The sequence below is a fragment of the Ornithodoros turicata genome, chromosome 6 (genome assembly GCF_037126465.1).
Source record: "Ornithodoros turicata isolate Travis chromosome 6, ASM3712646v1, whole genome shotgun sequence".
Classification (NCBI taxonomy): Eukaryota; Metazoa; Arthropoda; class Arachnida; order Ixodida; family Argasidae; genus Ornithodoros; species Ornithodoros turicata.
The window spans coordinates 49,750,651-49,778,137 of NC_088206.1; the positions used below are offsets into that span (position 1 = coordinate 49,750,651).

General features: G+C 47.3%; 1 protein-coding gene across 5 annotated transcripts in view; it reads left to right on the forward strand.

The window, feature by feature from the left end:
* Positions 1 to 24,088, forward strand: part of LOC135396642 (uncharacterized) — a 502,925-nt gene extending 478,837 nt beyond the window's left edge. For 4 of the 5 annotated variants that reach the window (XM_064627722.1, XM_064627724.1, XM_064627725.1 and 1 more), the window contains 5 exons: positions 353 to 439; positions 503 to 638; positions 12,316 to 12,478; positions 13,786 to 16,620; positions 20,549 to 24,088. In XM_064627722.1, coding sequence (XP_064483792.1) covers positions 353 to 439; positions 503 to 638; positions 12,316 to 12,478; positions 13,786 to 16,620; positions 20,549 to 20,746 — 3,419 coding nt within the window. In that variant the 3' untranslated portion in view covers positions 20,747 to 24,088. The remainder of the gene's footprint in view (positions 1 to 352; positions 440 to 502; positions 639 to 12,315; positions 12,479 to 13,785; positions 16,621 to 20,548) is intronic. The other variant, XM_064627723.1, reaches the window with a different exon arrangement.
* The last annotated feature ends 3,399 nt before the right edge of the window (positions 24,089 to 27,487 follow it).

A 27,487-nucleotide genomic window follows, 5' to 3' on the forward strand; every position in this document is an offset into this window, starting at 1 on the left:
AGCGTACTCTCGAAATTAAAAGGAGAGCTTCACCGTATATCGCGCTCTGCGCCAACCATTGTCAGGAATGATATGGTTAGTGTCGGGGGGGGGGGGGGGGGGGACGTACACCTTTTTGTTTCACTTATCATATACCCAAATTGATACAAAAGGGCGTACGCCTCCCTCTCTCTTCGAATCAGACGCGATAACCCTATCACTCGTAGCATTGGTTGGCTCACAGCGTGCTATGCGGTGAAGTTCTGTTTTTTGAGAGGGTAGGCTAGCTCTGTGGCGAAACCATGCTATTGACTAACGCCAAGTCCAAGTGTCGTAAAGAAAATGTACGTCCATTTTCACTTATTAAATTTAGGAACTGAAGAAGACAGGCGAAACTCTCACTTCCTGTTTACTCTGCACGTCTACCAGTATCGAGTGGACAAGTCGGGCCGAGGAGGAGGTAAAATATCGAGTGTCCAATATCGTAATGTTGGTCGTATAATAGCGTCCTTATTTCTACCAGTGGCTGGTGGTCGAAGCCGTCTTCATCTCTTTGACCTGGGCAGCTGCGAGAAGACTGCCAAAGGTCCCCTCACTCTGTCAGCCCTCGGGAACGTTATCTTGGCTCTGTTCAACGCGCAGAAGCGAGTGCCCCACAAGTAAGTCCTTTCTTTCCTACCGCTACTGCTAGTGAAAAGGGTACCTATCACACAATATTATTTCTCAGTCTTGTTTGTAGCCTCTGTTGAAAGGAGTACTGAAGTGCGCCCCCGCATACTTTTTTGATTGTTTTTGTTGCGGCGTGTTCTGCAACAATATAAAATGAGCTTCTGCAAAAGAACGACGAGCGCAGGCGGCCTGCAGCGCTAGGCAGATCCATCTGTTCTGCACACCTGTCAAAAATCCTCCGCTCTTGGAAAGAACGTGTAAGAGAACGTGGGAAGGAGGAGGGTACGTCGTGACTTCACCAATCCCCCTGGCAGGACCGATCATGTGACTCGTGACGTAGAACGGCGCAGCTAAAGCGGGTATAAGCAGCGCGTGAGCTGAGAAGAAAGAAATTTATTGGTGATTAAACGATGGGACAAAGAAGAAGAAAGAAGGAAGACACACAGTGGGGACTTGCCCACGTCACACCAGAGGATCGTGCCGGCCGCCCGACGCTTTTCTTTTTTTTCTTTTTCACTGTTTTTTGTAAATGTTATAGCACGAAAATATTTTGCATTGTGACCCCCGTTGGACAGCTCGACGAATGAAACGGGTCGTACGTCTTTTACTGGCGATTGACATGTACCCAAATTCGTGCGAAAAAGATGTACGCATCCTATTCTCAATAAATCAGGAAATACAGCAGCGTAATTCCGTATGGCAGTCGCCTTCTCAGATAGTTATGAGTTGAAATTGATATTCTATTTTGTTTAGAGTCTGTATATCTGGCTGCTATCATGGTGGCAGCGGAAGTAAGTCTGGCAATCCTAGTTTATTGGTCCCTTCTTAATGACGTACCGCCTGACTCCCAATACATGAGCAACCTCTTACGGCACTTTGCTTCGCCAATCTTTTTCTTTTCTTTTTCTTCTTTGTAGTTTTCTTATTCTTTCGACACCAAGACATTTCGATATTGGGTTCTGGAATTGAACTGTCTACTGAATTTTAGTCGCGAAATTAAGTCGTATCTATGGAAACGGCCCACGATCAATGACATATCCAATTAGTAAACGTTGCACAATATTCCCATTAGCATTCGTATTAAGCGCGCTAATTGTTCGTAAAATTGAATAATTATCCGCGACCAACCACGAAACGACGCAGTGTTTCAGGATTAGCTGCATGCACGGTTTCTCTGAGAATGAATGCTCTTCTCGTATATCGGATTAAGACTACGCGTGATTCGTAAAGAAGAGCGTTAGTTTTGCGCGCCAAAGTTAAACAAACAACGTTTTGTTATGAACTTTAGCACGAAACAATGCGGACGTTAAAAGAACTGCTTATTTTATTACGCGTTAAATTCTGATACGTCTTGGATGTGGACCTTGTAAACATCCCCTGCTCAGGTAGCTCGCAACCTGTGAAAAACCAAACTTTGCACTCCCAGATTCCCAGTCTTCTACTGGGCTACTGATTGCACTGCGTCGTCTTTTTCGTGAACTAGGGCGCCTCGAGTTGCGGACGGACAACTTCCCCACCAGTTTTCTCTTACATAATAATTTGGAGTAGATTTACACGATACATGGACTTCATAAGTACCACTCTCTATCCCGTAGCAGCGCCAACACGTGCAATCAAGCATAACGTAGCGGTACCCTCAGTGCAAAGCCTATAGAGACTTCGTCGGTGATTGATGTGGGACTACGAGTGTCATATGCAACGAGCTACTCTCGAAGCCAGGGAACATGAATTGTGCTCAGCGTAATTCCCCTCAAGAGTCCACGCAACTATTCCACTTGATTGACCTGCACACTTGGAGCGTCTACGCGCCTTCTAAGCCACTCTACTGTGTGGCTTCCGTCCGTCGCTGAATGAAGCCACTAATTCGCAAATTTTAGCTCGACTAACGGACGTCCGGGTGTTTGTCCTGCATAACTTTCAAGCACTATTCGTGCAGTTAGAGTGGCGTATTCGATCGCTGTACTCCTCCAAACGGGTACCGCCGTCTCAAAACCCTGATGACGAGCACCGAAGACGGTATCTGCAAGACGTCAGAAGGGGTCCATGTGCCAGCGTGTCCTACTTGTTCTAACTGTTCCATGTCCTAACTGTAATTTTAAAGCTCGTTCTGTAACAGGCACGTTCCTAAAACCGCCTACGTTTATATTTTGAGAGAATGTGGTCTGAACGGCGATTGCGTTTCTAGTGAAAGTTGTGTCTGCAGCTGTTTACACGTGCATTCAAGGATATGATATGCAAAGCATTCTCAAAAGAAAGGTGGTGGTGATGATGATGGGACTGCTTGCCGTAGTCGGCCACGACTGCAACGTCACGACTATCGCAGGGGGGGGGGGGGGGACGTGCATCCTGCGCCGACTGCAAAGGGACTGTGAACTTCACCACATGACACACTCGGGAGGTGACCCGGCTTCGAATCTGGGAGCTGATTATGCTGTCTGGGTGTTTTCTCTGGGTTTTCTTCAGACGCCTTAAGACAAATGTCAGCACAGTGCCCTGTGAAGTCGGACCAGGACGCACGACCCTCCCCCACCCCTCCCCCGCCGCGATAGTCGTGATGTTGCCCGCATGAGCGTGGTCAACTACGGCAAGCAGTTCCATCACCAGCACCACCACCAGTGACACCTGTGCAATTGCGTTAATAGCGACAAAAAGCGGCGTATACAACCAGCGCTTTCCACAAATCAGGGGTCGTAACAGTATCATTATGTGCAACGGGTCGCCTTCAGCATGCTATGTGTAGTGAAGTGCCTCTGAAGACTGAGGAAAGAGGATGTTGAGATCCTAGAAATTGAGAGGGAACCTCGGATGGCATTATATGCGCTCTAATCAGTATGAGCATACAACAAAGGGACAGGCCAGATTCAAACGAAGACTGAGAAAAAGATTCCTCGTGGTTCCGATTGATGCTAATAATAATCAGGCTGCCGGGGGGGGGGGGGGGGGGGTCGAAGTAGCTTGCCGTTGTTGGCCGCACTCAAGTGGGCATCGTCACGACTATAGCCAAAAAAAGGGGATGGTAGAGGTGAGTTGACGATTTCAAAGTGAGACATAGGCAGGATAAACGATACTGATGGGACGGAGGCACACTGTAGATGAGAGGTGCGCTAGAGTGGTCTTTCCGCGAGGCCCGTTTCTTGAACAAAGTTCACGAGGCCTCGAGTTTTTGAAAGTCGTGAAATAATCACGCTGCAAAACTGTCCAACCAAGTTGACAGCCAATTATGTATAATCGAATTCCACTACGCCCTCAAAACAGCCAGCCAGCCCTGTGCCAGCCGTGTTGCCGCAGTGACGTCACTGTTAGCAGCTTCTTGAGCTCCCGATTGGGGACAAGACTCGCTGATTACGTTTTGTCGTGTCACCAAACAGCCACGAATCATCTCCATCTTTGCTTCATACCCGCACGACGTCCGCAAAGCTACAGCAGCTCATGCTCACACTCCAAAAACAGATCTTCACCGCAGAGCACGCTCCTTGGCAACCATCATCCCGATTGACAACGTGCTCTCCCGTGATCTGATTAATACGGGGACGTACGCCATTTCGGTGGCAATTATTAAGTCCACAATGCCACAGAATTGACGTACCCCCCCCCCCCCCCCCCGTTTTCAGCAAATCAGGGGAAAGAACCACCGCAGAATCAGTCGGGATGATGCTCGGCTAGGAGCGTGCTATGTGGTGAAGTTCATTTTAGGAGTGCACGGCACCGTAACGCTGCTCTCTTAAAAGGGAAATACGTACATCACATGACATGCTCAAGACAAACCGTTGCATCGAACGATATCGTTATCACTCCTTATTTGTCGAAAGCTCGGGTCGTACGCCTTTTTGTGACAATTAACGGAACTACATAAGTGCCATAGAAAGGAGTACGGCTCTCGTTCTCAACAAATCAGGGGAGGGAACCGTGTCATTCGGGGCAATGGTTTGCTGGGAGCGTGTTATGCGGTGAAGGCCAACCTTTGCCGTTATCACTCCATCATGGACAAAGCCTGATTCGTGTAAAGCGCGGAACGTATACGCATTTTTGCGACTATTCACAGAACAGGTGGGACGTTTTCAACAAAACAGGTGTGAGGACCGTGTCATTCGGGATGAACGGTTGGCTAGGACCGTGTTATGCGGTGAAGTTCCGCGTTAAGAGCACAGGAGGCACACTGTTGGCTCTCCTCCTTTACCTCCGCAAAGGAAAGATTTTCTACGCAATGTCGCGCATGACATACAGGTAGCCTACGGTGGAATACAAGTCTAACTTCAAAACCAGCTTACGACTCAGGACTGTCCCTGTGAGTTTGACATTTTAGCTAAAAGCTTGCGCTGTTGTTCCCGGGTGATATCCACCATCGAGATTTATCACGAACTTAACCCAACGATTTTCTCCGCAGTATAAAGTGGGCCAACAAGCTGGACCGCCGAAAAGACAGCATCTAAAGGATTCCCTCCATCTGAAAGTGTTTCTCTGTAGGGATGAACTTAGACGTAAACTCAATAACGCTCAGGTTGAGAAGTACGCATACGTGTATCGAATGCGTGTCACTACATACAATAAGCCCAGTCGCAATATCTCCCAGTAGAAATCTTGTGTTGCCGTCCCTTCTCGAAACTTCGTCATCTTTGTTTTTGCTCCCAAGCCGCGTTTGAATATGGCAGCTTTTCCACAGCTGTTGGCTTCTTGAAGAAGCGACATCTGCTCAAAATTGATTTCGCTTTTCGAGTTTGGCGGTCTATTTCTTTTTCTTTGTTCTCCCTCTTCTTACTGCATTCTCGCTCCTTCAACTGTCTGTGTGTTTGCCTGCCTCGCTTCTTAGCAGGATGCACTTAGCGTGGCGCTCCATTCCGTACTGATTCTCTCAGTCTTGTTTATTTCAATATCCTATACCTTTAGTTCATTTTTAGAATCTCGACTTTATTAAGAATAGCGGCTTTATTCTTTCCCCTACTTCTCCGTCGAACAGAATGGAACCGCGTAATGCGCCGTCAGCTTCATGATTCCACTGCAGATGCGTTTGCGCGCCTTTTTCGTATAGCACTTTACGTGTACGCAATGATCTTACAAGAAATGTTGCATCACTATGAATGTTGGCCGTACGTGTCATGCGATGAAATGTGTACATTAGAGTGTACCTAAGGGAAAGTCTGTGAAAATGGAACATTTTTTCCCCAATATCGTAATCGTCTCGTCATCACCATAACCACCACCACCGTCATCACTTGATGGACAGGTTAGAGCCAGATACCCCTTCTCCTTTGAGAGCGCAGCTCCTAGGCGCCCGTTCCTGTGTTGAGCCAGCACCTCCTAGATAACAGAAGGCCTGCGCCCTACGTCACATACGGAGGCCTGCGTGAGCTTTGCGAGCTGCTTCGAACTTTTCTCTTGTTCGCTCTTTCACTGACGTCATAGCAGCATCCACAGCAGGCCTTCCTCTGTAACGCTGTGTCACGTGGGCGCAGGCCTTCTGCTACCTAGGAGGTGTTGGTTGACAGGCGCCGGCGTTGTAACCGGCACAGCGAACAAGAAGCAAAGCGAAGGATGAAAGTACGGGAGAGCGTGAGGAGGTAAGCAGGGGGGAGCGTACGGCGAGAGTGAAGAGGGCGCGAGGAGGAAAGCGAAGAAGAAGGGCACGGAGCGGAGGGACGAGGAGTGAAGTGAAGGAGGAGGGTGCTACGACAGCAGTCGAATGAGCCCACGCTCGGTCTGCGGCTTCTGCCAATTAAAGGGACGGTCGCATCCAGAAACCCATGTATGAAACCGATACCACTGTGTTCGTCATCGGCCAACATTCTACCTAGCTAATTTTTTCATCCGAAAAGTGCTTAGATATTAACTAAACGAATTTTAAAGATCAGGGCTACCTCCGCAGCTGCAGAAGCTCCAGCGGAGGAGTGCGAGGGCGGCGCGCAGAGGACGAAAGGCGCCGTCTAGACGTCCCGAAACTCTATGAGACGCCCACACGGCCACGGTGCATTCCTTTTCTCAAAGACGTGCATCATTGGCCGGTTGCAGAATGACGTCTCAACATCCGGCGTCTGCTCTTGTCATGTATTCCGTCAAATAAAAGTGAAACTCCAGTATTTCACGTGGAATTTGCGATATTTGCGTGGGGGAGTAATTGCAGCTTCTAGTACCCAAAATGCAATTACTCCCCATTTTAGTCCCCTAACCCTGAAATTTACTCCCCAGGACTGCAAATAGAAACTGGACTTCGGAAATGGTCTTCCGAACGCAACAGCCTACGTAAATATGTGCTGTTGGTCAATTTGATGGCATAAGGCTGTATAACTTAGCCGACTTAGCAATTTTCTACCAACACCGGGTAAGAAACAGTTAGTGCTTCTGTCTTCGCAAGCTGTGCCCTATGTATGCCCTATGATTTTATATCGCTCAATACATCACTGTTGACGGTTTAATTCAAAGTATTTTCATGTATGCGCACGAATTATGTACCTGGGACTCTTAGTACCGAACGTGAAATGCTGTCCACACTCTATGACATTCATTTAGTTTTTACATTTACCGTGCATTAGCCGTGCATTTACTCCCTAAATGGACTAATTTTTATGTCAATGCGTGTAGCCCCCGAAAATTACTCTTTTACTCTAAATTACTCTAAAAATAGCCGCCATAAGCCGCAGGGCAGCCACTGGTAGCCGCAGAAAGCCTGTGTTTGAAATCGTCCGCGTCGATTGACCGACACCCTCACTTTATAGACCACTTGCACCCCAACGTCATCGATTACGTTTCGCCGCCGCGCAAAGCATGCTGGTGGGCACCTATCAACCTTATCAGCCTTTTCGGCCTATCAGCAGACGCGTTTTTCCCGCTTCTTGCCAACCAGAGCAAAATATAACCTCGAACCGGTCTTATCGGGACGCCACATGTTTGTAAACAGAAAGTGGTCTATATGTCTACGTGCGAAGGAGTGAGAAGGGCATAAAGCGGGCCTTCTGTATCTATAGCTTCTGTATCTAGGTGGCGCTTTTGGTGTAGTTTTTTGCCGCTCATTTCAGAATCATGGTCCATATCGCTCTCAAACCAGAAAGAAATAATGACGAACACACAACGGGCTCCTGTAATGGTAGTCCTGTAATATGAATGATGTTCACTACCTAAAATCATGATTTTGTCGTCCAATTATTACTATTATTATCTTTCTGATGCTGAAGGCGCTTTGTCATATGCATGTTTTTATATTTCTGGTGACATGCGCCAGCAAGCGCGATGAGCACATTTATTACATTATTATTTATTACACAGGGTACTCAAAAAGATGACCCATAGCATAGCAGAGCGTTGTTGATCAAACTCTATCGTCTACTAAAGCAAACAAAACCAGGCGACGTTCAAGACGGAGCGTCGAGTCATGGCAGAATGAAACCTCTTGTTCTCGATGTAGACATCCAGTTCGTCCTAACGAGCAACATGGAAAATGAGACTCCTCTCCAAAAAGAAACCGAACAGAAGGGAGAGGAGGAATGTAGCAGACGTCGACCGCTACTAAGCAAGGCAGCAGAGTGGCCATTATTAGTTCTGCATCGTCGATTTCGATCTCCTTTTCTCGGCCCTCAGATTACTGCTTCCGTTTTCTTTGCTTCTTTTGGCACCTCTTTGCTGCTTCTGGGCTTTCGTTCCGGGATTTTGATTGGATGTGAAGTCCATGCAGGCGGCAGGCCACAGTCCTTTTTGCTTGTACACCGAAGTGGTGACAGAGAAGAACAAGAAATATACAAGAATACGTGGTATAGACACATGTGCTACACGATGTTGTGTAAATCATACGTGCGAAACGCCGTTGATCTTTTTCTCAATACCTTTCGTTTCTGGCTTCGTAGCCGGGTTTCTGGTGCAGTTTGACTCCCTCAATTTCTACAGGTTATCCGAGCTGGAACGTTGCCCTGTCAACAGGAAATCTTGGCCACATAACACCGACCTGAGTCAATAATCGTATTGTCTCCCGACTTCTTGGAAACAGGAGGTTACGCTTTTTTTCCTTTTTTTTTCTTTTACCAGTGCAAAATGAGAAGCGCACAAAGAGTAAAGGAATCTCCTTGCTTACAAAATTGGATCTGCTGCTCCACTTCTTCCAAATGTCCGAAGATGTCTCCCATTTTCAATAAATCAGGAAAGAGAGAGATGCTAACTGCCAATCATTGAGATTGGTGATTGGCTAGAAGCATGTTACGTCTCGTTCTGCGTTACGTCAAGTTCTGTGCTACGAGTGTATACTACATCCCACGATGGCTATGAACGTGGCCTCATGGCAGCGGAGACCATCATGTTACCATATATCCCCTACGACTGCTCAACTCCTGACCATTACACGGAGCTGCTGCATTTCAAGAGCGGGAATAACTCGAAAAGCGCCCGGCAGAATGTGATGAGCCCCGTAGACGATAACATCCTATATGCGTTCCGCCCAGCATAATATAATCGGATCAGGTATTATTTCTAGTTGTCCAAGTGGTCTAATGATCTAAATATCTCACGTCGGTAACAGCGGCGACGTAAGAGAGGACCAGTCAGCATTCTCAGCACACCTGCTAAGCTGCATCCCATGCTTACAAGTTCCGGAAGACACCGATAGACAAAGCAAATGGTTGGAACGCGCATCACCCTATGGGATACGGGGCGTCACGCAAAATCACCAACCCGTTCTTCCCATGAAAGGCCTTCCCCGGATCATATAAACCACGCTCTATATGTTATAAGCGCAGGATCCGCGTTCAACTCACAGCTACGCAAGATTGGCTCTACGGATGATACCAGTTGCAACAACCTGAAACCATCCAACATATCCTGAAAGAATGCCGCGCATAAAAATACTATACGGGAACCTAACTTTGACTCCGTGACTAGAACGTTAGCAAACATCCTATACACACCAGATGTCCTGTTATGCTGAACGATCCACAGGAACTCTCAACCTCATGCGTTTTCTTCAGGAAACGGGTTTTGCGCTAAGTCGCCTCTAACATACCCCCATCCACGGAGCACCATCGGACTATTTTCTCTGTTCATCCTCATTCGTCCCTCTCCTCAACGCTTCACCCCCTCCACCCTTTCATTAATTCCTTCCTTCATCCTTCCTGGCTTTCAGTCGTGTCGATGTTTATCCCCGTACGGCCAACAGCGGTGAGCCAATATTGCCATCTGTTTTAACAGTGTGTGTGCAATGTGTGTGAAAACGTTACACCGTTTAATGAGGCCTGAGCGCAGCCGAGGTTTCATCTCGGCCCGTAAGTGCGGGAATTCACTGAGCTATGCAACAGGTCTTCTTGGAGTTAAATTTAATGCCACATACATATTCTCTCTCTCTCTCTCTCTTTCTTTTTCAATGCATATATCTCAGATTTTCTTTCATCAAATGTGAAATGGAGAAACCAAGAAAGTCCGCATAATGACGGAGTTTTGTTGACACTGACGACATCGTCATTCCTGACCTAGACCTATTGCCTTATTGGATAAGCGCCACACGGGACCGAACAAGAGCAGGTCCTGTTCGGAACATTATGCGTCATATTAGCTTTCGTTTGCACGTTGGATGTACCAGTGAAACCCGAGCAACGTCCGCTGAGAGGACTGAGAGAAACCCATTCGGACGCCGTTCCCTCTGGACAGCGATCCCCCAAGAGGAGGGATCTAATTACAATCACGCGTCCTTTGCTTTCTGTTGGCTCGTGTATCGGTCCTGTGATTCTGATGAGCTTTGTGCGATTCAATCGAATGCTGGCAGAACGAACACGACACTGGGATGGATGGCCACTGCTGATGAGACCACGCGTAGGAGCACGTTATGAGTATGCACAACATAACCACGTTTCGCAATAGGTCACCTCTAGGTTTCGTGTACAGGGCGGTTCGACAGGAACAAATGAATAACCAACCGAAATACAGAGAACCTTAGCGCTAAGTTGCACGAGCTATTGAACACTGCCATGTATATATCCTTGGGTCGTTCCAAATGCAGGTGTTTCAAAATGTTTTGAAATTGAACACATGGATGGAGTTCAAGGGACACCTCGATGTCTTTTCCCCACACATCCTTTAGTAAAGACGACCCTGCCAAGCAATCAGTGTTCTTAATCCGGTGACCAGCATGGTCTTCTCTATTGGCGAACTCAGTGTTGTCATGGCGTCGCTCTTATCAAGGACCGAATAGCGCCCGGTATGTGGCACCTTATCGTCTTAAAGGGACTATCGCGCCCGTCACGGTCCATTCCGAAACTATAGTGCCGTTTTACTCCTCGTTCGTCACCGACGGTAACGCCAAAAATCCGACGCGACTTAGTGGAATAGTTTCTGTGCAATTTGATGTAATGCGTGGCAAGAGCGGATAACGTAAGTTGAGAGTATTCCGAAATTCCCTCTCTGGAAATCCGAGAAAACGTCACTTGGACAGGGCCAATCAGGGAGCACCCTTTGGCGCGGACAAAGGGTGCGGACAAAGGGCGCGGACAAAGCTCCAATCAGGGAGCGGTCGGAGAGCCTTTGGCGACCGATCGGAGGCCACATAGCTGCAGATACCTACATACCTTTCAGTTAGAAGAAGAAGAAGAAGGCGACCGACCGGCGGGGGGTTGGGGCGGCGTCTGCAGGTCACGGAGTCGCGGACTTTCTGTGATCGGTTTTGGAATGTGTCATTTCTGGGTTAGCGTCGGATGTGTTCGTGCAACCAGGGGTGTATCACCGTGCTCCACGTGACATGGTCGCGTCAGAGCTCCCACAGGTAAACGAAAGTTGGCGTATTTACTGAGGACTTTCCACTTATTATACTGCGGTGCGACCGCAGTGTGTGGGATTTCCCGGTGTGTGGGATTTTCCCTGGGTTTTCCGGCAGATTTCCACACAGATGTCGGCACAGTTTCCCCTGAAGTCGGCCCATAACGCATACTAGCCCCCCCCCCTGTCCCCCACTCCTTTCTGCTGTCCTTTCTCCATCTGTCCACTGTTGTACTCCGCTCATAGCCACAGTTGCTTTGCGGCGCTAACACGGAATAAAAACAAATTGCGGTGCGAACGTGAAGCAGACGACTTCGGAGACGATCGCCTGCGCTGCGCTCGCATTCGTGTGCCTGTGGCTTACGTCATCATGGTGTTTCTATCGCTGGGGCTTCCTTAGCTGCAAAGGGAATGCGAATGTTTAAGAATCTTTTATTTAATATGTAAGTTGTTTTCGGAAGAGAAACTTGGCCAAGTTGACTGTGAAGCGGTGACGAACATTATCGTATTGGTCTCATACACGCGTTGCCGGATGCCATAGTCCTTTTAACGTACGTGTGTCTATAAAACCTGGAAACTAGTTGATAGCTGTGCCATTGTTGAGTCCAAGTGAGAATTTTTCTCGGAGCTCCCCCATGTTCAGTCTACTGAATGGATCAGGAGTTTTGGGAGATAATTGAATGGTACTGTCTTTCACAGATTTGACTGGTAGCTTGAACGGAACTCTTTCTCCAGCATGGAGAAAGAGCCTTCTTCTGCCGTTCTGCAATGGTTTAAGTATTAAGAAGCAAATAGACTGCTAAAAGCTGCTAGGGCGTACATCTCAACACGCCTGCGTCATCTTACACTTACCCATAGGATGCGAGTAACCTTGACAATTCCATTAGCCGTGCTTTTGAAACGGCAGTCATAACCGATGCCTAAATACCGGGATATTTTTCTGTCTGCCAGGGATTCGAAGGTCACTCAGCTCCTGAAGGAGGCCCTGGGAAGTGTCACGTGCAGGGCTGCCATGGTTGCCCACGTGTCCCCATCGTCTGCCCACTACGCGGAGACCCTGGCTACTATACAACTGGCTTCACGTGTGCATCGCATTCGACGGAAAAAGATCAAGGTACTTTGTTCCTCGGTGGGTTTCTTTACGGGAAACGTTGATGTACGGCAGGAAATTATGCTGGACGAGTCCGCCACTATAGATATGGTTCGTACACTCTAAAAACAGAACTGCACCGCACAACACGCTCAAGGCAACCCGTTGATTACTGAGGCAGTTTTGTGTTGTGTTTCCCTTTGTACTGTTCCATCCCTCCCGCCCTTTTGGGTGGTGTTGTATGTTAGATGCCTGTTCGCGGAGTGTCACTGGAAACTAGTGCTGTAATGTACATAGTGGACATATCTATTGTTCTACACCACATCTCGTATATACCATTGATGCATTAAAATCAGTTTCGAAAAAAAAAATGGCAGTTGCTAGCATGCTAGCATCTCTGACCAGAAATCGGACGGTGTGTGTTTGAGTCTCACTGCTGAGCCTCTCTTTAACCACCATTATTCAATTCCAGTATGCAACTGGGCGTTCTGAGGCTGAGGCACTCCCTGCGCGGCGCTCACAGTGGTCACTCTCCGATATATCAGAACCTTCTACATATTTATAGCAGTCTTGTAAATTTACCAGCTCGCGTGGCTCAGTGATTAGCATGCTGGCCATGTCACGTCGAGACTGCGATGTACCCGGGTTCGAATCCTGGTGCCGGCTGTGCTGTCTGTGGTTTTACTGGGTTTTCCTCAGACGCTTTCAGACATATGTCGGCACGGTTCCCTTAGAAGTCGACCCAGGACGCACAGTCCCCCAGGGCGTTAGTCGTGACGTTGTGAGGCCGACAACGGCGAGCCCTTTCACCGCCACCACCACCTTGTAAATTAAATTTTTGGCTCGATAATACGTCGTTATACAAAAATGGTTTGTGTACATGGATCTACCCTGCTTGACGACTTAGGTACGGTTTCTAGTAACCTGAAAGCTCATTTGCTTTCTTTTTTTTTTCAAGCTTTTGTTCACAACGTCTACTTATGCGTAACAGATGAAAACCAATAGGCTGTTTATTTACACGAAGGTGACATGCCTCTGCCGCCGAAACAACTTTTTTACGTTTCATTTGCTTGCTCCTTGAAAGCTAATCTTGAAGTCGTCAGTTGATAGTTCGTCACCGACGCCGGCATCAGTTGATAGGGGCTTGACTAAGGAGTCAATATTATGGCATGCGCTCATGTTTCTTTAGTTATAATATTGAATTGCACAGATGTCTTCGCGCCTCGAACATGGCAGTTCTTGCATGGAGCACCAATTGTCAATAGACCTCCTCGTGTAGTTGTGGTGCAGCCCATTATACTTATATAAACTTTTCATTGACCACCTTTCAGTATGTCTCCACGGGCAGCGGCGCCGACGTTTGCGACGGAGCCGTGTGCCGTCCGTTCATGCGGACGCAAGCCGTCAATGAAGATGGTGGAGTCAAGTCTGGCAGCTCTGACCCGGAATACACATCAAGCAGCGAGCAATCCTGTGATACGGTCATATACGTTGGACGGCACCAAGACTTCACTGACAACGAAGGGCCACCTTGCATACCATCTGTTTCACAAACGGCGCCGACGCCACAGAATTCACCTGCTAGGACATCAACTGTCACTAAGCCGCAAGAGCCTCTCGCCAAGAATAGCAGTGCCTTAGCAACCGCCACACGGACTCCGTCGCCTGACGTCAAGCTGAAGACAGCTCCTGGAGGGTCGGCCACAAAATCGACACTACCGAGGCATGCTACTGCCGGAAGGAGTCCTCATCATCAGCCGTCTTCCCCGGACTGTCAACAAAGGACGCACTCGCTGAAGAAAATGCAGCACAAAAGTCCAGCTAAGGACGTGACAGCAGAGGGGGCAAAGAAGCAAAGTGATGAAGTATGGGTGGATGGGCCGAGGTTCTCGAAGCCACGTTTTGACACAAGGACGTTGCACCACCTGCAGAAGGAACAATGGGTGGACGGTCCTGCAGCCAACGTGGTTTACGGTTACATGGATGATCATAAGAAAACCATGATTGAACGATGGGTAGAAGAACACTCGCGGCACTTTCAAGGAGGTAAGACCAAGAAGTCCAAGAATAAACCTACAAAGAGCCACGGCAAAGAAACGCAAGATGGGGGAGGATCAAGTGCGAGATCGACCCCTGAGCATAGGAAAGCAAGGGCGCATAGAGAAAGCGAGGTTCAGCAAAGGATGTCTCCAGACAGGACGAATCGTCCAGATGACGTCAAAGCCGATGCTCAGTCTTCGACAGGGGAAAAGGCTTCCGAAGATGACGAGGACCGCAGGACGGAAGCCATGGAAGAGGATGATTCTGTCCAGATGCAGGACTCATGTCTCCAGGTGACGGAGGAAGACATTTTAGCAGCAACCGGCGGCTGGACATCTAATAACGAAAATCCTTTACCAGAGGTTGACCAGGGTAGCACTGCAAGCAACGGCGGGAGCAGCAGTGGACGCCACCCGCTAAGAGTGCTCAGCGAAGAAGGATTAAACCTCCCCTCGTCGTTTACAGAGTCAAGATCTATAAGTGTAGACTTCGAAGAAGACGCTACAAACGTGAGAGAGGAGTTCCTTGGTCAAGTGTACGGCGGACTCACATGGCGGCTGCTCCAGGGTACATTGCTTCAGCGCCGCAAGGAGAGACAGGAGAGAAGACGGAGGCTGCACGGGGAAGACCTAAACGCAGTCATCAAAGGAGACATCTTGACTGAGAAGCTGGAGAGGATAGCACGCTTACGAAAGCTCACATCGCCTTATTTTGACAACAACAACGAGAGGATACCATCCCTTCTCGTCATGCGGAGTGGTGCGTCCAGTCCCACGTTAAGAACACAGCCTTATGCAAGTCTTCCCAATCGTGGCAGTAAAAGCACAAACCGCCAAACGGTTTCTGAGATGCTATACGGAGGCGATGAATCAAGCGCCGAGAGTAGTGACTGTGCAGACGTTACAAGTACTCACAGTGAGCCCGCTGACTTAGATGTTGATAAGTATGATATTCAGCGGCTAAATATCAAACCCATGAATGGACTGAAACTGGAAGCGTTTTACAATAGGATACAGAAGTCTTCTGCGCCAATGGTCACTGGGTCGCCACCTAAATTATCAGAGGCAAACACCCTGTTTCAGTCGTATTCAGATAAGCTGGACATGCTAGCCAAGGATTTTGGTGTGTTTCCTGGAAGCGGTTCGCAGGAGATTCAGGCTCACGTGCGATTTCCGTTAACCAATACCGGTAAGCCACAGTTAGAAACAGAAGCCATCGATAGACTGCAGAAACACAACAGTGTGTCGGACTCGCAGTTAGACAAGACACATGGTGCTACCAGTATCGACGATGGTTGTACATTAGCTTCCAGAACAGACCATGAGGGAGCAACATCCTCTGCAAAGTCATCAAGTGAAAACTGTAGAGATTTAGACGGCCCCAAATTGGAGAATACTCAGAACATATCCTCCTCACCCGCTCATCAACCCAAACCTCGTATGAACAAGGCATTGAACTCCTCTTGTCGTGCCAGCCCAACTCACCCAAAATCGGAACATTCTTCTCCAAAACGTATGGTGTCCAGTCCGAAGCCAGGTCACAAAGCTGCTAACGGTCATACTGCAAAATCGCATGCTGTTGTAGCACAGCATGGTGGTAGTCCAGCGAGCAGTTCATGTGGTGCGCTCACGACCTGCTGCAGTCCTACGCGAAGTAAATCAGCTGGGAAGGCAGCCAGAACACCTTGTTCCAATGGAAAACACTGCAATGGCGAGAAGTCTAGGAAGTATCCACGAAATCCTCCCACCAATGTACAGTGCAATCCATTGTGTCGCAGCGTGTCGACACCAACAACACCATGCTGTGCTGCCGACATGAAATCGGACATGATTCAGCAGGCAGAGACACTGGAGTCTGACCTTCTACCATCACCGTATTCTAAGGTGACTCAGGCAAGACCTACGGTCCGCGAGTCCAGTAGTGGTCATGGTAGTAGTGATTCCAGCAGCTTCAAGGGAACTATGAAGACCATTCAAGTGGTGCAGTGTTCGGGCACCAGCAGTGGATACGAAAGTATCATACTGCGAGACAGCACAGCACCGTCCTCGAGTCAAGATTCTGGTAGTGAGAGAGGACTCAAGGAACTAAGGGGCCGCAAGGGATCGCGCAAGAACGGACAAGGTAAGGTCAGTCATTTTTCTATATATGTATATATTACTCAAACTGCGCTATGTAGTAATACCTCAGTGTCCGTGTGTCACGAGCATCTCTCTCGTTACCTTTTCTAACACATTTCCACGTTTTCTCTCAATCGAAAACTACATAGACCATGTGCAAGCTGCAGAACTCATGCACTCGAACAGCAGAACTTCACCGCATAACACGATCAAGACCAATCAGCATTCAGAAAGCTAGTAAGAAAAGAAGGACAACAGGCGGCTGGCCTCTTTTCTGTAGGCCTTTACGCAGATGCAAAGTGTAACACAAATGGCGTATGTCCCCTGGTTTTGGCATATCAGAAGAGCAACGTCATTCAGAATGTTGGTTGGCCTTGAACATGTTCCGTTTGAAGAGTGTACACGCAGAAACGTCGCCGGGTACCCTCGAACGAGCGGCAACGTCTGGGCAACAGTCAACAGCCCTTCGGATCACTTTTCACACATTATCCCCTCTTCCATAGTCCTTATGTCTGTCTGCATTACCCTTTATCTAATAAAGGGTATACACATTTTTTTTTTTTTCAAATACCCTCTTTTGTTTTTAGTTGGACTTTTTATACTATATAGAGAACTACAGATGGAATCTGTACGATTTTAGTGGCTTCGTAAGTTATGAGTAGAGAGTAGTAGTAGAGCAAAACAAAGTTGACCAAAGGTGAAAAGAAAAAAAACGGCAGTTCGTGCGTTGTGTTGTTACTCAATCGAAAAGACCACGATAGCCCGCAAGTAAGCACTTGAGTAGCTGGAGGGGGGTTCAAACCCCCAACCGTAGCTTTCGTAGTGCTTTTCGGAAAGGGAAACGAGGGTGAAATCCTCCTCCCCCATGTAAATTTCCCATAGAACCCCTTCCGAAATATTTTTCTCGCTATGCTGCTGCAAGTAAGAAAAGAATAAGGAATTATTCGGTGTAGAAGACATGTGCAAACCTTATGGCAATGAACCTTCGATTCTAGACAAAAATTGCGAGTCTCTAGAGCATGGACGAAGGAAAGAGAGGAGGAGCCCTGTTGCTCTGAGAAGTGAAGCCGAGGTTGGGGGCCACTCCAGTGACATCACCGCTCGCCCTCCGGTTTCGGTCACATACATCTCTATGGGAGCCCCCCCAACGAATAGTTTCGGAATACTTTGAGAGGTGTGGTGGTAGCGCGCCGAAGTGGCCCCCAAAGTGGCGTGTGCAAAGCGCCCTCATTGGACAGTTCATATAACGTGACCCTCGCCTGGCTCCAAAGAAGCTACAGCTCACCTCCTATCCCCACGTCACTTGCCCCACGCTTCTCACTTCTGTCGAAGAGCCGTTGGGGCGCCTCCTTTTCTGCTGTAGAGCTTCCACACCGTGTATACTAGGCGTCTTTACATAACGAACTGTTCAAAATTATGTTAGTTGTCCGTTAGCAATGTAAGCAAATTATGTAAAAATCTGAGCGGTAATTATTTGTGGCAGAGTTTTAGAACTGGCCTCAGTTGTTGACTTGGTTGGGGAAAATAAAGCAAATCAGTAAATTAAGGATATAGGGAGTGGTAGGCTAAAAGATAAGGAAGATGGGCTCACTAATTTTGTGACTCATCTAATCAGTCAACAATACAATTATTTGTGGCAGTACTATTTTTGAGCCGTGATGTGGGCAAGATAAGTTTAACTGGATTGTGGTGTATTGGAGCTAGGTGGCTACCGTAAGGGCGCCTGCAGCTCCAGTTCTTACGCGTTAAAATATAATAATTGGGAGTGATGGAATTTAGAAGCGGTCTTTTATACCGCTGTCTTTTAAGAAAGCGCAGAGCGCTTTCAGTGCTTTGGAATGTTGGTGCTTTGTGGGCCATCTTCCGGTAATCTTGCAAAAGGAGAAAGGCCTGTTGTCCATTGCCGCTAGAGTCTGTTGGAGTTTAAGTCTGGCTTGGCTATATTCTGGGCAGTGCATGATTATGTGGTGTGTATCCTCTGGGACTTTGCATCGTTTGCAAAGGTCTGAGTCGCTGAGCCTTAGCTGGCGCCTTGTAGTTCCTGTGTACAGCGCTCCAAGTCGTGTGCGATGTTTGGCTGTTATGGCTGATGTGGGCAAGCTTACGCTTGTCCCATCCTACAGTTGGCAATACAGTTATTTGTGGGCACTCACTTATGCCATGTCAGACCACCTTCGGGGTGAAGGAACAGAATAGCGAGTTTTAGTGAATCGTTTTTTCTCAAACGGTTCACAAACGGTTACCTTACGCTACCAAACTTACGCTTGTCCCATCCTACAGTTGGCAATACAAAACGGTTTCCGGGATGGCCAAGGGGAACTGACCTAGAACGTAATCATCTGATTGGTCCGTGGCAAAACCTTTCGCGAACCGTCTGGAAGAAAATTATTCACTAAAACTGGCTAATGTGAATAGAAAGAAAATGGGTATCTAGTTACGGTTGCGACAGGACGTTCGTGAGGCAATGTTTGTTGTCCTGATACGCAGCAATAGATGTCAAAAACCTGTAAAATCTACGTTAGTGTTCGTGCCTTCCGTGATCGTGCATATGAAGAAGACAAGGAGAATTGTAAGAAGTGGATAGACGCCGCATCATACGCGGAGAGTTTTCAATCTGCCGGAGGGGGCCGGGGTACAACGTCCTCCCCCCCCCCCCTTCATGCACAGAGGTCGGGCAGGGTGTCGGGAATTCCGTGTTGCGACGTTGTGAGGCAAATGTTTATAGGATTTTCATGATCACTCGCATGAAACACGCGATTCTTAGGATATACCTCGAAACTTTCATCTTGAGTGTAAGCTGGGTAGACTTCCCGGAGGGGGCCTGGCCCCCCCTGGGAAAGTTCCGGGGGGCTCAGGCCTTCACCCCCCCCCCCCCCCGCGCAGCCGGCGCCTATGCGCTGCATAATATAACGAACGATAAAATGGGCTGGTAAGCAAAAAATATGCGAAACGCTGTGCCGTGGCAACTGTGACACATGCCCCACGTTGGTCATGCACCTGCTTGGTGTTTCCGTAAAGATGTCTTTCAAGGAGGATGTTCGGAATCTAGAATCCGCGAGGCGTAGTGTACCATAGTGAGATGCGATGTAGTATGACAAAGTTCGATATGTTTAGTCAAACCCACGTGGCATTAGTTACGTTACTTTCGGCAGTTTGTGAAAGTTCTGCAAGTGGAATGTTCGAAGAACGTCCCTGGTTACCGTCGAAAACGAAAGTTCGAAATATGCGAAAGACTAGGAGCTGCCATTCTGCCATGCGGGTACATTGTTAAGACTTGGACTGCAAGAAAATTTTTCTCGTCGCTCGATGGTACGAAGGCGATTTCTTGTGTCAAGAACTAGCTTGGAGTGACAATGATGGAATGGAGCTCGATTCTAAAAACCTTAGTTCGCATGTTTCAGAATGAACCTATCGTGTACGCACCTCGAATTCGCGTTAGCTTTTTTACTTCTGTAATTGACGCGACTTATCAGTGGTGCTGCGCTCTTCGATGGAAAAACGCGTTAATCATTAGGGTAAATAGTGTACATTCTTAAAACGTAGAATTGGGTATGTTGGTAGGACATCATGAAATTTAAAGCGCTCAAACCAGAAGAAGAGACGAGAACACACACAGATAGGCGCTGTCTGTGTGTGTTCTCGTCTCATCGTCTGGTTTTAGGGCTTTTAATTTCAGGACTGCAAATTCTGACACGACTATCAGTCAGAGCTTCACATCAAGCGCGAAATTCTCTCTTCCTTATATACACACACACAAAAACAAAACGAAAATTGTGGCATGTATCGTATCTAATTCCTTACTTCTCTGTACTTTGTTATGCTTACAGATATTGAACTTGATGTCTCATGTCGCCTGCGATCTGTCCAGCTGGATATTTTCTGCTAATATTCTAGACTGTCCCGTTTCACTGTCAGCTGTTGTATTTTGTGTGTGCAGGAAGTGGCAGAAGCCGATCCGCGCCAGGGCGAAGCCCACCACAGAGTCCCCCCGTGCAGCGGAGGCAGCCAATGCCCGGATTCGGCCAGCACGTCCACAGATGGCGCCACGCCCAAGAATTGCGAGCCCACCAGCCCGAAGACGAGGTGGGCTGTGCTGGCCTTTTGTGCTGCCGGCTTCTGGACTTCTACTAAGTGATCACCTGAAGAAAACAGTGCTGCCAAATCAAGCCAATATCGAGCACTCGGACACGTAGCCTCGGCTCTCTCGTGAAGACTGTGACATAGCGAGGAGGCACGTTGAAATTGACTGTGCTTGCAGATCAGTCACTTTTTAGAAAGTGGTTTAAACAATCCTATCACACAGGTCGCTGGACTTACACGCGGAGGAGCCTTCCACAAAAGGTGTTTCGGGTTATGATGCGTGAACGAAGGGTAATTTGTGAACTGGTATATAGGCTTTGTCGTGGCCGTTGAGCACGTGAAAGCAACTGAACTGCAATGAGGACACAGTCATCGCACATGTCATGAATGTCTTCTAAAATTCACCGTAAGACTAGCAATACGTTGTACTTTCATCTCTCTTGCGTATTCACACGGCCAGCATTAGAATTTGAGGACCACTTCGTTAAACACAAATCGCATTGCAGGAAACCATTGCTGATTCGGTGGTTGTGGTAATTGGATGTTGCTGTATACACTATATGTAAGACACTTTTGCACCGACGTGTACCGCTGGTGTTGCCCTATTCAAAGCGAGCATTTCGAGTTTTGATGAGTATGACGTCATTGGGTACGTTAAGTCTGCAATTCGTCTGGCAGCATTGCTCTACAGAGGTCAATTTCCGTCCTCACCACAGCTACTGGCAGACTTGAATGTGGAACGAAGCTCCTGCGCAGGGGCTGAAATTGGAATGAAACCGAAAACCGCTTGGAACCCAATTTTTTTCAAGAACCGTAACCCGAACGTAACCGAAATTTACCATCGGCAATTAACCGAAACAGTTAACCTGAACCGAAAAATGTGATTTCGGTTACCGGTTGATATGAATCGGTACGTGCTTCTGTTAAAATAGATCTCTTCGTCATGTGTTTTTCACTCAGAAGTTGTATAGACAACATACCATCTTATGCGCTTGTACCCATAATCGGATGACATACGCATCGTATGACATGTATCGCGTACGTCCCTTGTGAGTTATGTATTATTGTGATCACTTAAGATATACGAAGCGTTGCACGTTGTTTGTTTCCACATCAGTTTGCCTAACCGCTGTACGCACGCAGTTTTTCTTACCTTGTAGCTTGTTACAGCACGTGCGAAATGAATGTGCACGAGATAATAGAGGCCGTAACAAATTATTTTACGGTGAATATCGCAAACGGCAAAAGTGCGCCGGCAGATGGCACTGCACCACCCTTTCAGAGCGCCTGTTAGACGATTTCAGAAATTGCATGGATGGCCCGCCAGAGAGCGCCGTGTTGCGAATGCCCCACTGCACCTTGGGATTTAGTTTTCATGAGACAGACAGAAGAAGAAGAGCGCAAACGGTTTCGGTTTTCCCTCCTTCCTTCGAGCAACAGGCAGGCAAGCACGAATGCAAACCATTTCCCACGACGCATTGCGCGATGCGCGTGACTTGGGCGACGGAGGGCCCCCGTGTGGAGCACAAGGGCGGTATCTGAAATCGCCTATTTGTAGCTCATTTTGCGACATCCACGCAGCCCGCAGATACATCCTAGAGGAAACCGAAAAAAATACCGGTTCAACAGTTTGGTTGCCGGTAACCGCAAATATTAAAACGGTAGATACCGTAACCCTAACCGAAACCGCTATCAGGCTTCTGACACTGAACTGAACCGTAACCGTAACCAAACCTATATTCGTTTCGGTTTCAGTCCCTGCCCGCGGTGGCCAGGAGAGCGAGTCCAACTCTCCATGACGTCACCTCCTCTCCCAATGTATGGAGTTTTGAAGCTTCTTTGGAAAATTCGTAGAAGATCGTTCGTGTTTTCTGACGGCATTTATATTTTGTGTGCCGAGTCTTTGAACATGGTTGATGGAGTGTTTGCGGCCTTGGAACTGCAAAGAGATGTTTTCGTACAAAAACGCCCCATTCTTTTACCGAAGCCATCCGAGAGCTAGCAGGGCTAGGCCAGCAACGTAACACGGAGTCCATATGGAACACGCTCCGGCGCATACCTTCCTCAGAGTGACACGCTAGCAGCGAATAGTACCGTACAAACTTGCAAACAGGTGACTTGGTTACCTAGGCACATATGTCTGTAAGTCCGTACAGTCCCATTCACTGCTACTCTTAAAAATAATGTGGGTGCGCTTACTCACTAAAAACTAAGCACTTACTTGTCACTCCAGCGTGTCACAGCATATAGCGTGTCACTCTGAGGAAGCAATACTCCGGAACGTGTTCCGTAAACTTTTGTCCTGCACTTTACAAGGCATTGCCTTGCGTAAAGCCACCGAGCGCAATCCCAACTGCAACTTATGCAAGCATGGTGGTCGAGGTTTTTCTAACAAAGGTAAACTGAGATTTAAGATACCTAGATGAAGTTGGCACCGTACACATCCTGCTTTCTTTTACAAATCATACACATTTAAATGTGAACTAAGGCCATAGTCACAATGTTAAATAGCTTGAGGCAATGATTCCTTCGCGCACCATCCAAAAATAAATACCGTGAATATGATTCTGACCCCCATTGATGGCGATTTTAATTTTTTTTCTGAAATAAACCGGAATAGTGGGCGACCCCCTCCCCCAACTTACGAGGTGTAAAAAATAAAAAATATTCGGAATGTAGCAGAAAGGCCACTATAACAACTGAGTGCAAGCTACAGCAAACTGGACAAGCACAAAAAATAAGAGAAAAAGATAGATATTGGTGTGGTGTAGTGAAACCTGTAGGTCTTTCTGCCAATGACTCGTATATCAGACGAGAGTCGAGGTTTTCCGGAGCATTTTTGAAAGAAAGATCGAGCTATACTCCAGTTTGTGCAGTAATTTATAGAAAAGCCAGTATGCCATTGCTATTTACCCATGATTCTCACACTAAGCACTACTGAAATTCGAGCTTCTAACCCTGAGTGCAGTACGCCAGCTAGTAGCAAAACCGAAACAAACTTCAGACTGACACACCCATTCCAGTCACAATGCAGCTGTTGTTGCTTCATGCTCATCTGCGACGACAAAGCCTAACCTCTGAGGTTCACCTTACCAGACTCGTACCTACTCAAAAAAGCAAATACTGCAAAATACCTCTACAACCATATGTGTTGCCTACTGCCAGCAAAAGACTCACAGTTCAACTGTCGATCGTTTTTCTACTATTTAACGGGCAACGCTGGGCCTGTGAAGTCTTCTTTCATGTGAACAGCTCCTGTTCAAGTGCTGTTTGAGTGGTTCTCTGTTTTCCTGTTTCCCATCGAAAAGTTGTCTACTCGATGGATGCATTCTCACATCAAAAACAAAGTGTTGATTACCAAACTTCCTTTTATATTAAAAGTTATTTTTATCCATGACACGATGAGCAATATTCTATGCCCATATAACATGTCACCTGTCATACCGGATCTCTCAGATGAGGTGCAGTATTCATCCAGGAGAATACCTGATATTGCCCTACTCATTTCGCACCATTCCCTACTGTTTCACTTCCGTTCCGCATACCCCGTCTGTGTGCCGGCTAGCCATTCGCCGCTACTGCACGAATAGCTCTCGGGTCTTTTTTCAAGACGCCGTCAGGACGAACACTTTTCTGCGCTCGATTGACCCGACGATAGCCTATACTCTGCTAGGCCGCTGCCCCAGGGAGGAAGAGCCCTTGTTCCACAGGCTTCGACTAAACGTAGCGCCGACTCCTCTGCTCAAGATGGGCCACCTTCTATCACCCATCTGCACTACCTGTTACGATGAATGAGACATCCCACATCTGCTGCTCCACTGCACCCGTTACCCCCAACATCGTCTTCTGCTGCGGTCGCGCATTGCTCGCCTCAAGATCTCAGACTTTTCCTTAGCTACGCTGCTAGACCCCACACAGCATAGCGAGGTGACCAAGGCACTTCTTCAGCTCCTGTAGACCTCTGGCCTCTTGGGTGAACTCTGACCAATTCCATGTGTTCTTCTACATCTCTTTGTTTTTCTTTGTTTGATTTATTATTTTTTCTGGGAATTGCAAGCCGTCGTAGCGCAGGCTAATCCTTCCCTTCCCCTTTTTTTGTGCTAATAAACCTATAACCCTCTACTACTCTACCTGTATAACGTTGTATAACCTTAGTAGGCTTCCATATCGCAGGTGAACAAAACGTTTATCCACTGCTATCAGAGGTTGTGAAGCCTGGCTGTTCAGGAAACAAAATAGTGAACTCGTGCCCACGGCAATCGTTGTGCATAGTTCTGTGAGAACACCTACGTCAACCTACGTCGTCGTTCACCACGATGCTCCCCCAGCGGTGGAGCCCAAGACACCGTAGAGGTTGACGACCAGAAGCGGAGAAGTAAAGCGAGGAGGAGATACTCGTATGTCCTGAAGAATCGTCCCGTGAACGCAGTGCCGAAAGAACCCATTCCGTCTGTCGTTTATTATCATTATCTTCCTAGGGGTCCTCACACTCCCTGAACGTGGTGCACCAGGACACCATTTCACTCCACTCAGTCCATCTTCTGCTTATCCTCAAGGACTACTGCGGTCGAGATTCTATACGGTCTGCCTTACCCGATCGAAAAATGCATCAGAGCCAATCATAATGGAACCATTAGGCTAATAGGCATATCGTTATTTCGGACATCTCCAATAAAACTAACGGTTTAACGGTTTGATGGGACTATTAGGAAATAAGGGTCTAATAGGAGCTCCACAAAAGTAAAAAAAAAAATTGTTCCTTTCTTTTTCCGACCCCTGTCATGACAGAATTGAATTTATCTTGCTTTAATTAGGAATTAAAGCAAGATAAATTCAAGAGACTTCTTTTGTTTCCAAGGCTTGTCAAAATATACAATGCGTACAGCATTTCAAGAAGTGAACAGAAAAAGTAAGAAATAAAATAAAACAAACGCTCTCCAGAAGTGAAGGACCCAAACCTCACTTAGGATGGCAGTGTCCATTTCCTTTGATACATTGGCATCAAAGCGGAAGCTCAAGAAAAGGTCTTCCCGGAACAGCACCGCAAGCGGTACTGCCCCGACGCAGACACCACATACAGGGTGTCCCAGAAAACGTGTCATTGAATTATAATAAAAAAAACTACGCCACCTAGAATCATGCGGTCAACGGCATTTGTTCTTATTAGGTTTTTGCCACCTTGTAAAGTTAATGTCATGTACCCCAAGTTTAATTATGCAAATATTTGCGAACTGAACTCAGAAATTTGCCAAGGGAAGGTCACTTTTTTACCCCACCAATATGAAGAGCGTGCCGAATTCACTCAAATTCATGATAATTGACAGTGATATTCACGAGCTATCCCATCGGGAAAAAATCGCCGAATATCATCCTTTCGGAGCACCGGACCATAGCGCGCGATGTCTTTCTGAGCGCAATCGCTCGCAGTCTGACGAAAGGAGGTTCCGAAGCCAGCCCACAGAGTGATAGTAGAAAAAGTAACAGTTTCTGAAATTGGGAGAGGGAAAGCATTATCCCAGCGAAAGTCGGACGTGATAAGCCATGCCTGCGTTATCTCTTTCTGCGATGCCGAGGTGGGCTGGGTTTCCAACCTCCTTTCGTCGGACTGACACAGATCGCGCTGAAAACTTCATCGTGCGCTATTCTGTGCGACCTCCGTAAAGCATGATGTTCGGCTACTTTTTCCGATGGGATAGCTCCCGAATATCCCTGTCAATTATCATTAATTTGAGTAAATTAGACACGCTCTTCACATTGGTGGGGTAAAAAAGTGATCTTTAGTAGGCAAATTTCCAACTTAAGCTCGCAAAAATTTACATAATTAAACTTACGTTACACGACATTCACGTGAGGAGGTGGCAAAAACCCAGAAAGAACAAATACCGTTGACCGCATGACTCTAGGTGGTGTAGTTTTTTAATTATAATTCAATGACACGTTTTCTGGGACACCCTGTATACTATACTTATAGCTTGTCTTCCGTGATTTGGCGAATCCAATAGCCCTGCTTGCTGCCGCGGTTAAACAGAAGGGGTAAGGTGCCTAAATCTATTTAATTTACACACACACGCAACATTGAAGTGAGGAATGGCTTGGGGTATTAACTCAAGATTACCATAACATCTGTGTTTCTTACTCATTTTGGTTTAGACATTCTGCAGATCAATCGAGAATCGATCTTCTGCAGTTCAATCGCGCGTTTTTTTCTCTCTCGCAGCAGTCCATCCGAGAATTCTGTCAAGACTACGAAAATTTTTGAAACTGCCGACACGCGACATCCGGCGGATATACGGAAAGCGATGTCCACCTATGAAGCTCCCGGTCGTTTTATGGATGCTTATGGTACTCGCGCATGGCACATGGCCTTTTATAGAAAATGGTTAAAAATTGGGCTGTTCGGTATTTCATACTTTAAAAGCGATCAAAAACCCCGTGCCTGGAAACAAACAAAAGGACGACTCAACACACAGCACAGACTGAGGAACAAGATTTTTATTGACAGACCTGCCTCTGCAGCCAGCAACGTCCTCTTCTTCAAGGTTACCCTTATACACCCTCAAGCCTGCCTAGTGCCTTTATCTCTTCGAAAGTACAGGACTTAGGAGTTGTTAACAGGAGGGGCTTTTGAGAAGTATTTTGCATTCGAAAAGGTAAAGTTACTGGGCAGGCTTGAGGGTGCAAAAGGGTAACCCAGAAGAGGGCGTTGCTGGGTCAGGTTATTTAAGAAGCAGGTCTGTCAGTAAAAATCTTGTTCCTCTGTCTGTGATGTGTGTTGTGTCGTCCTTTTGTTTGTTTC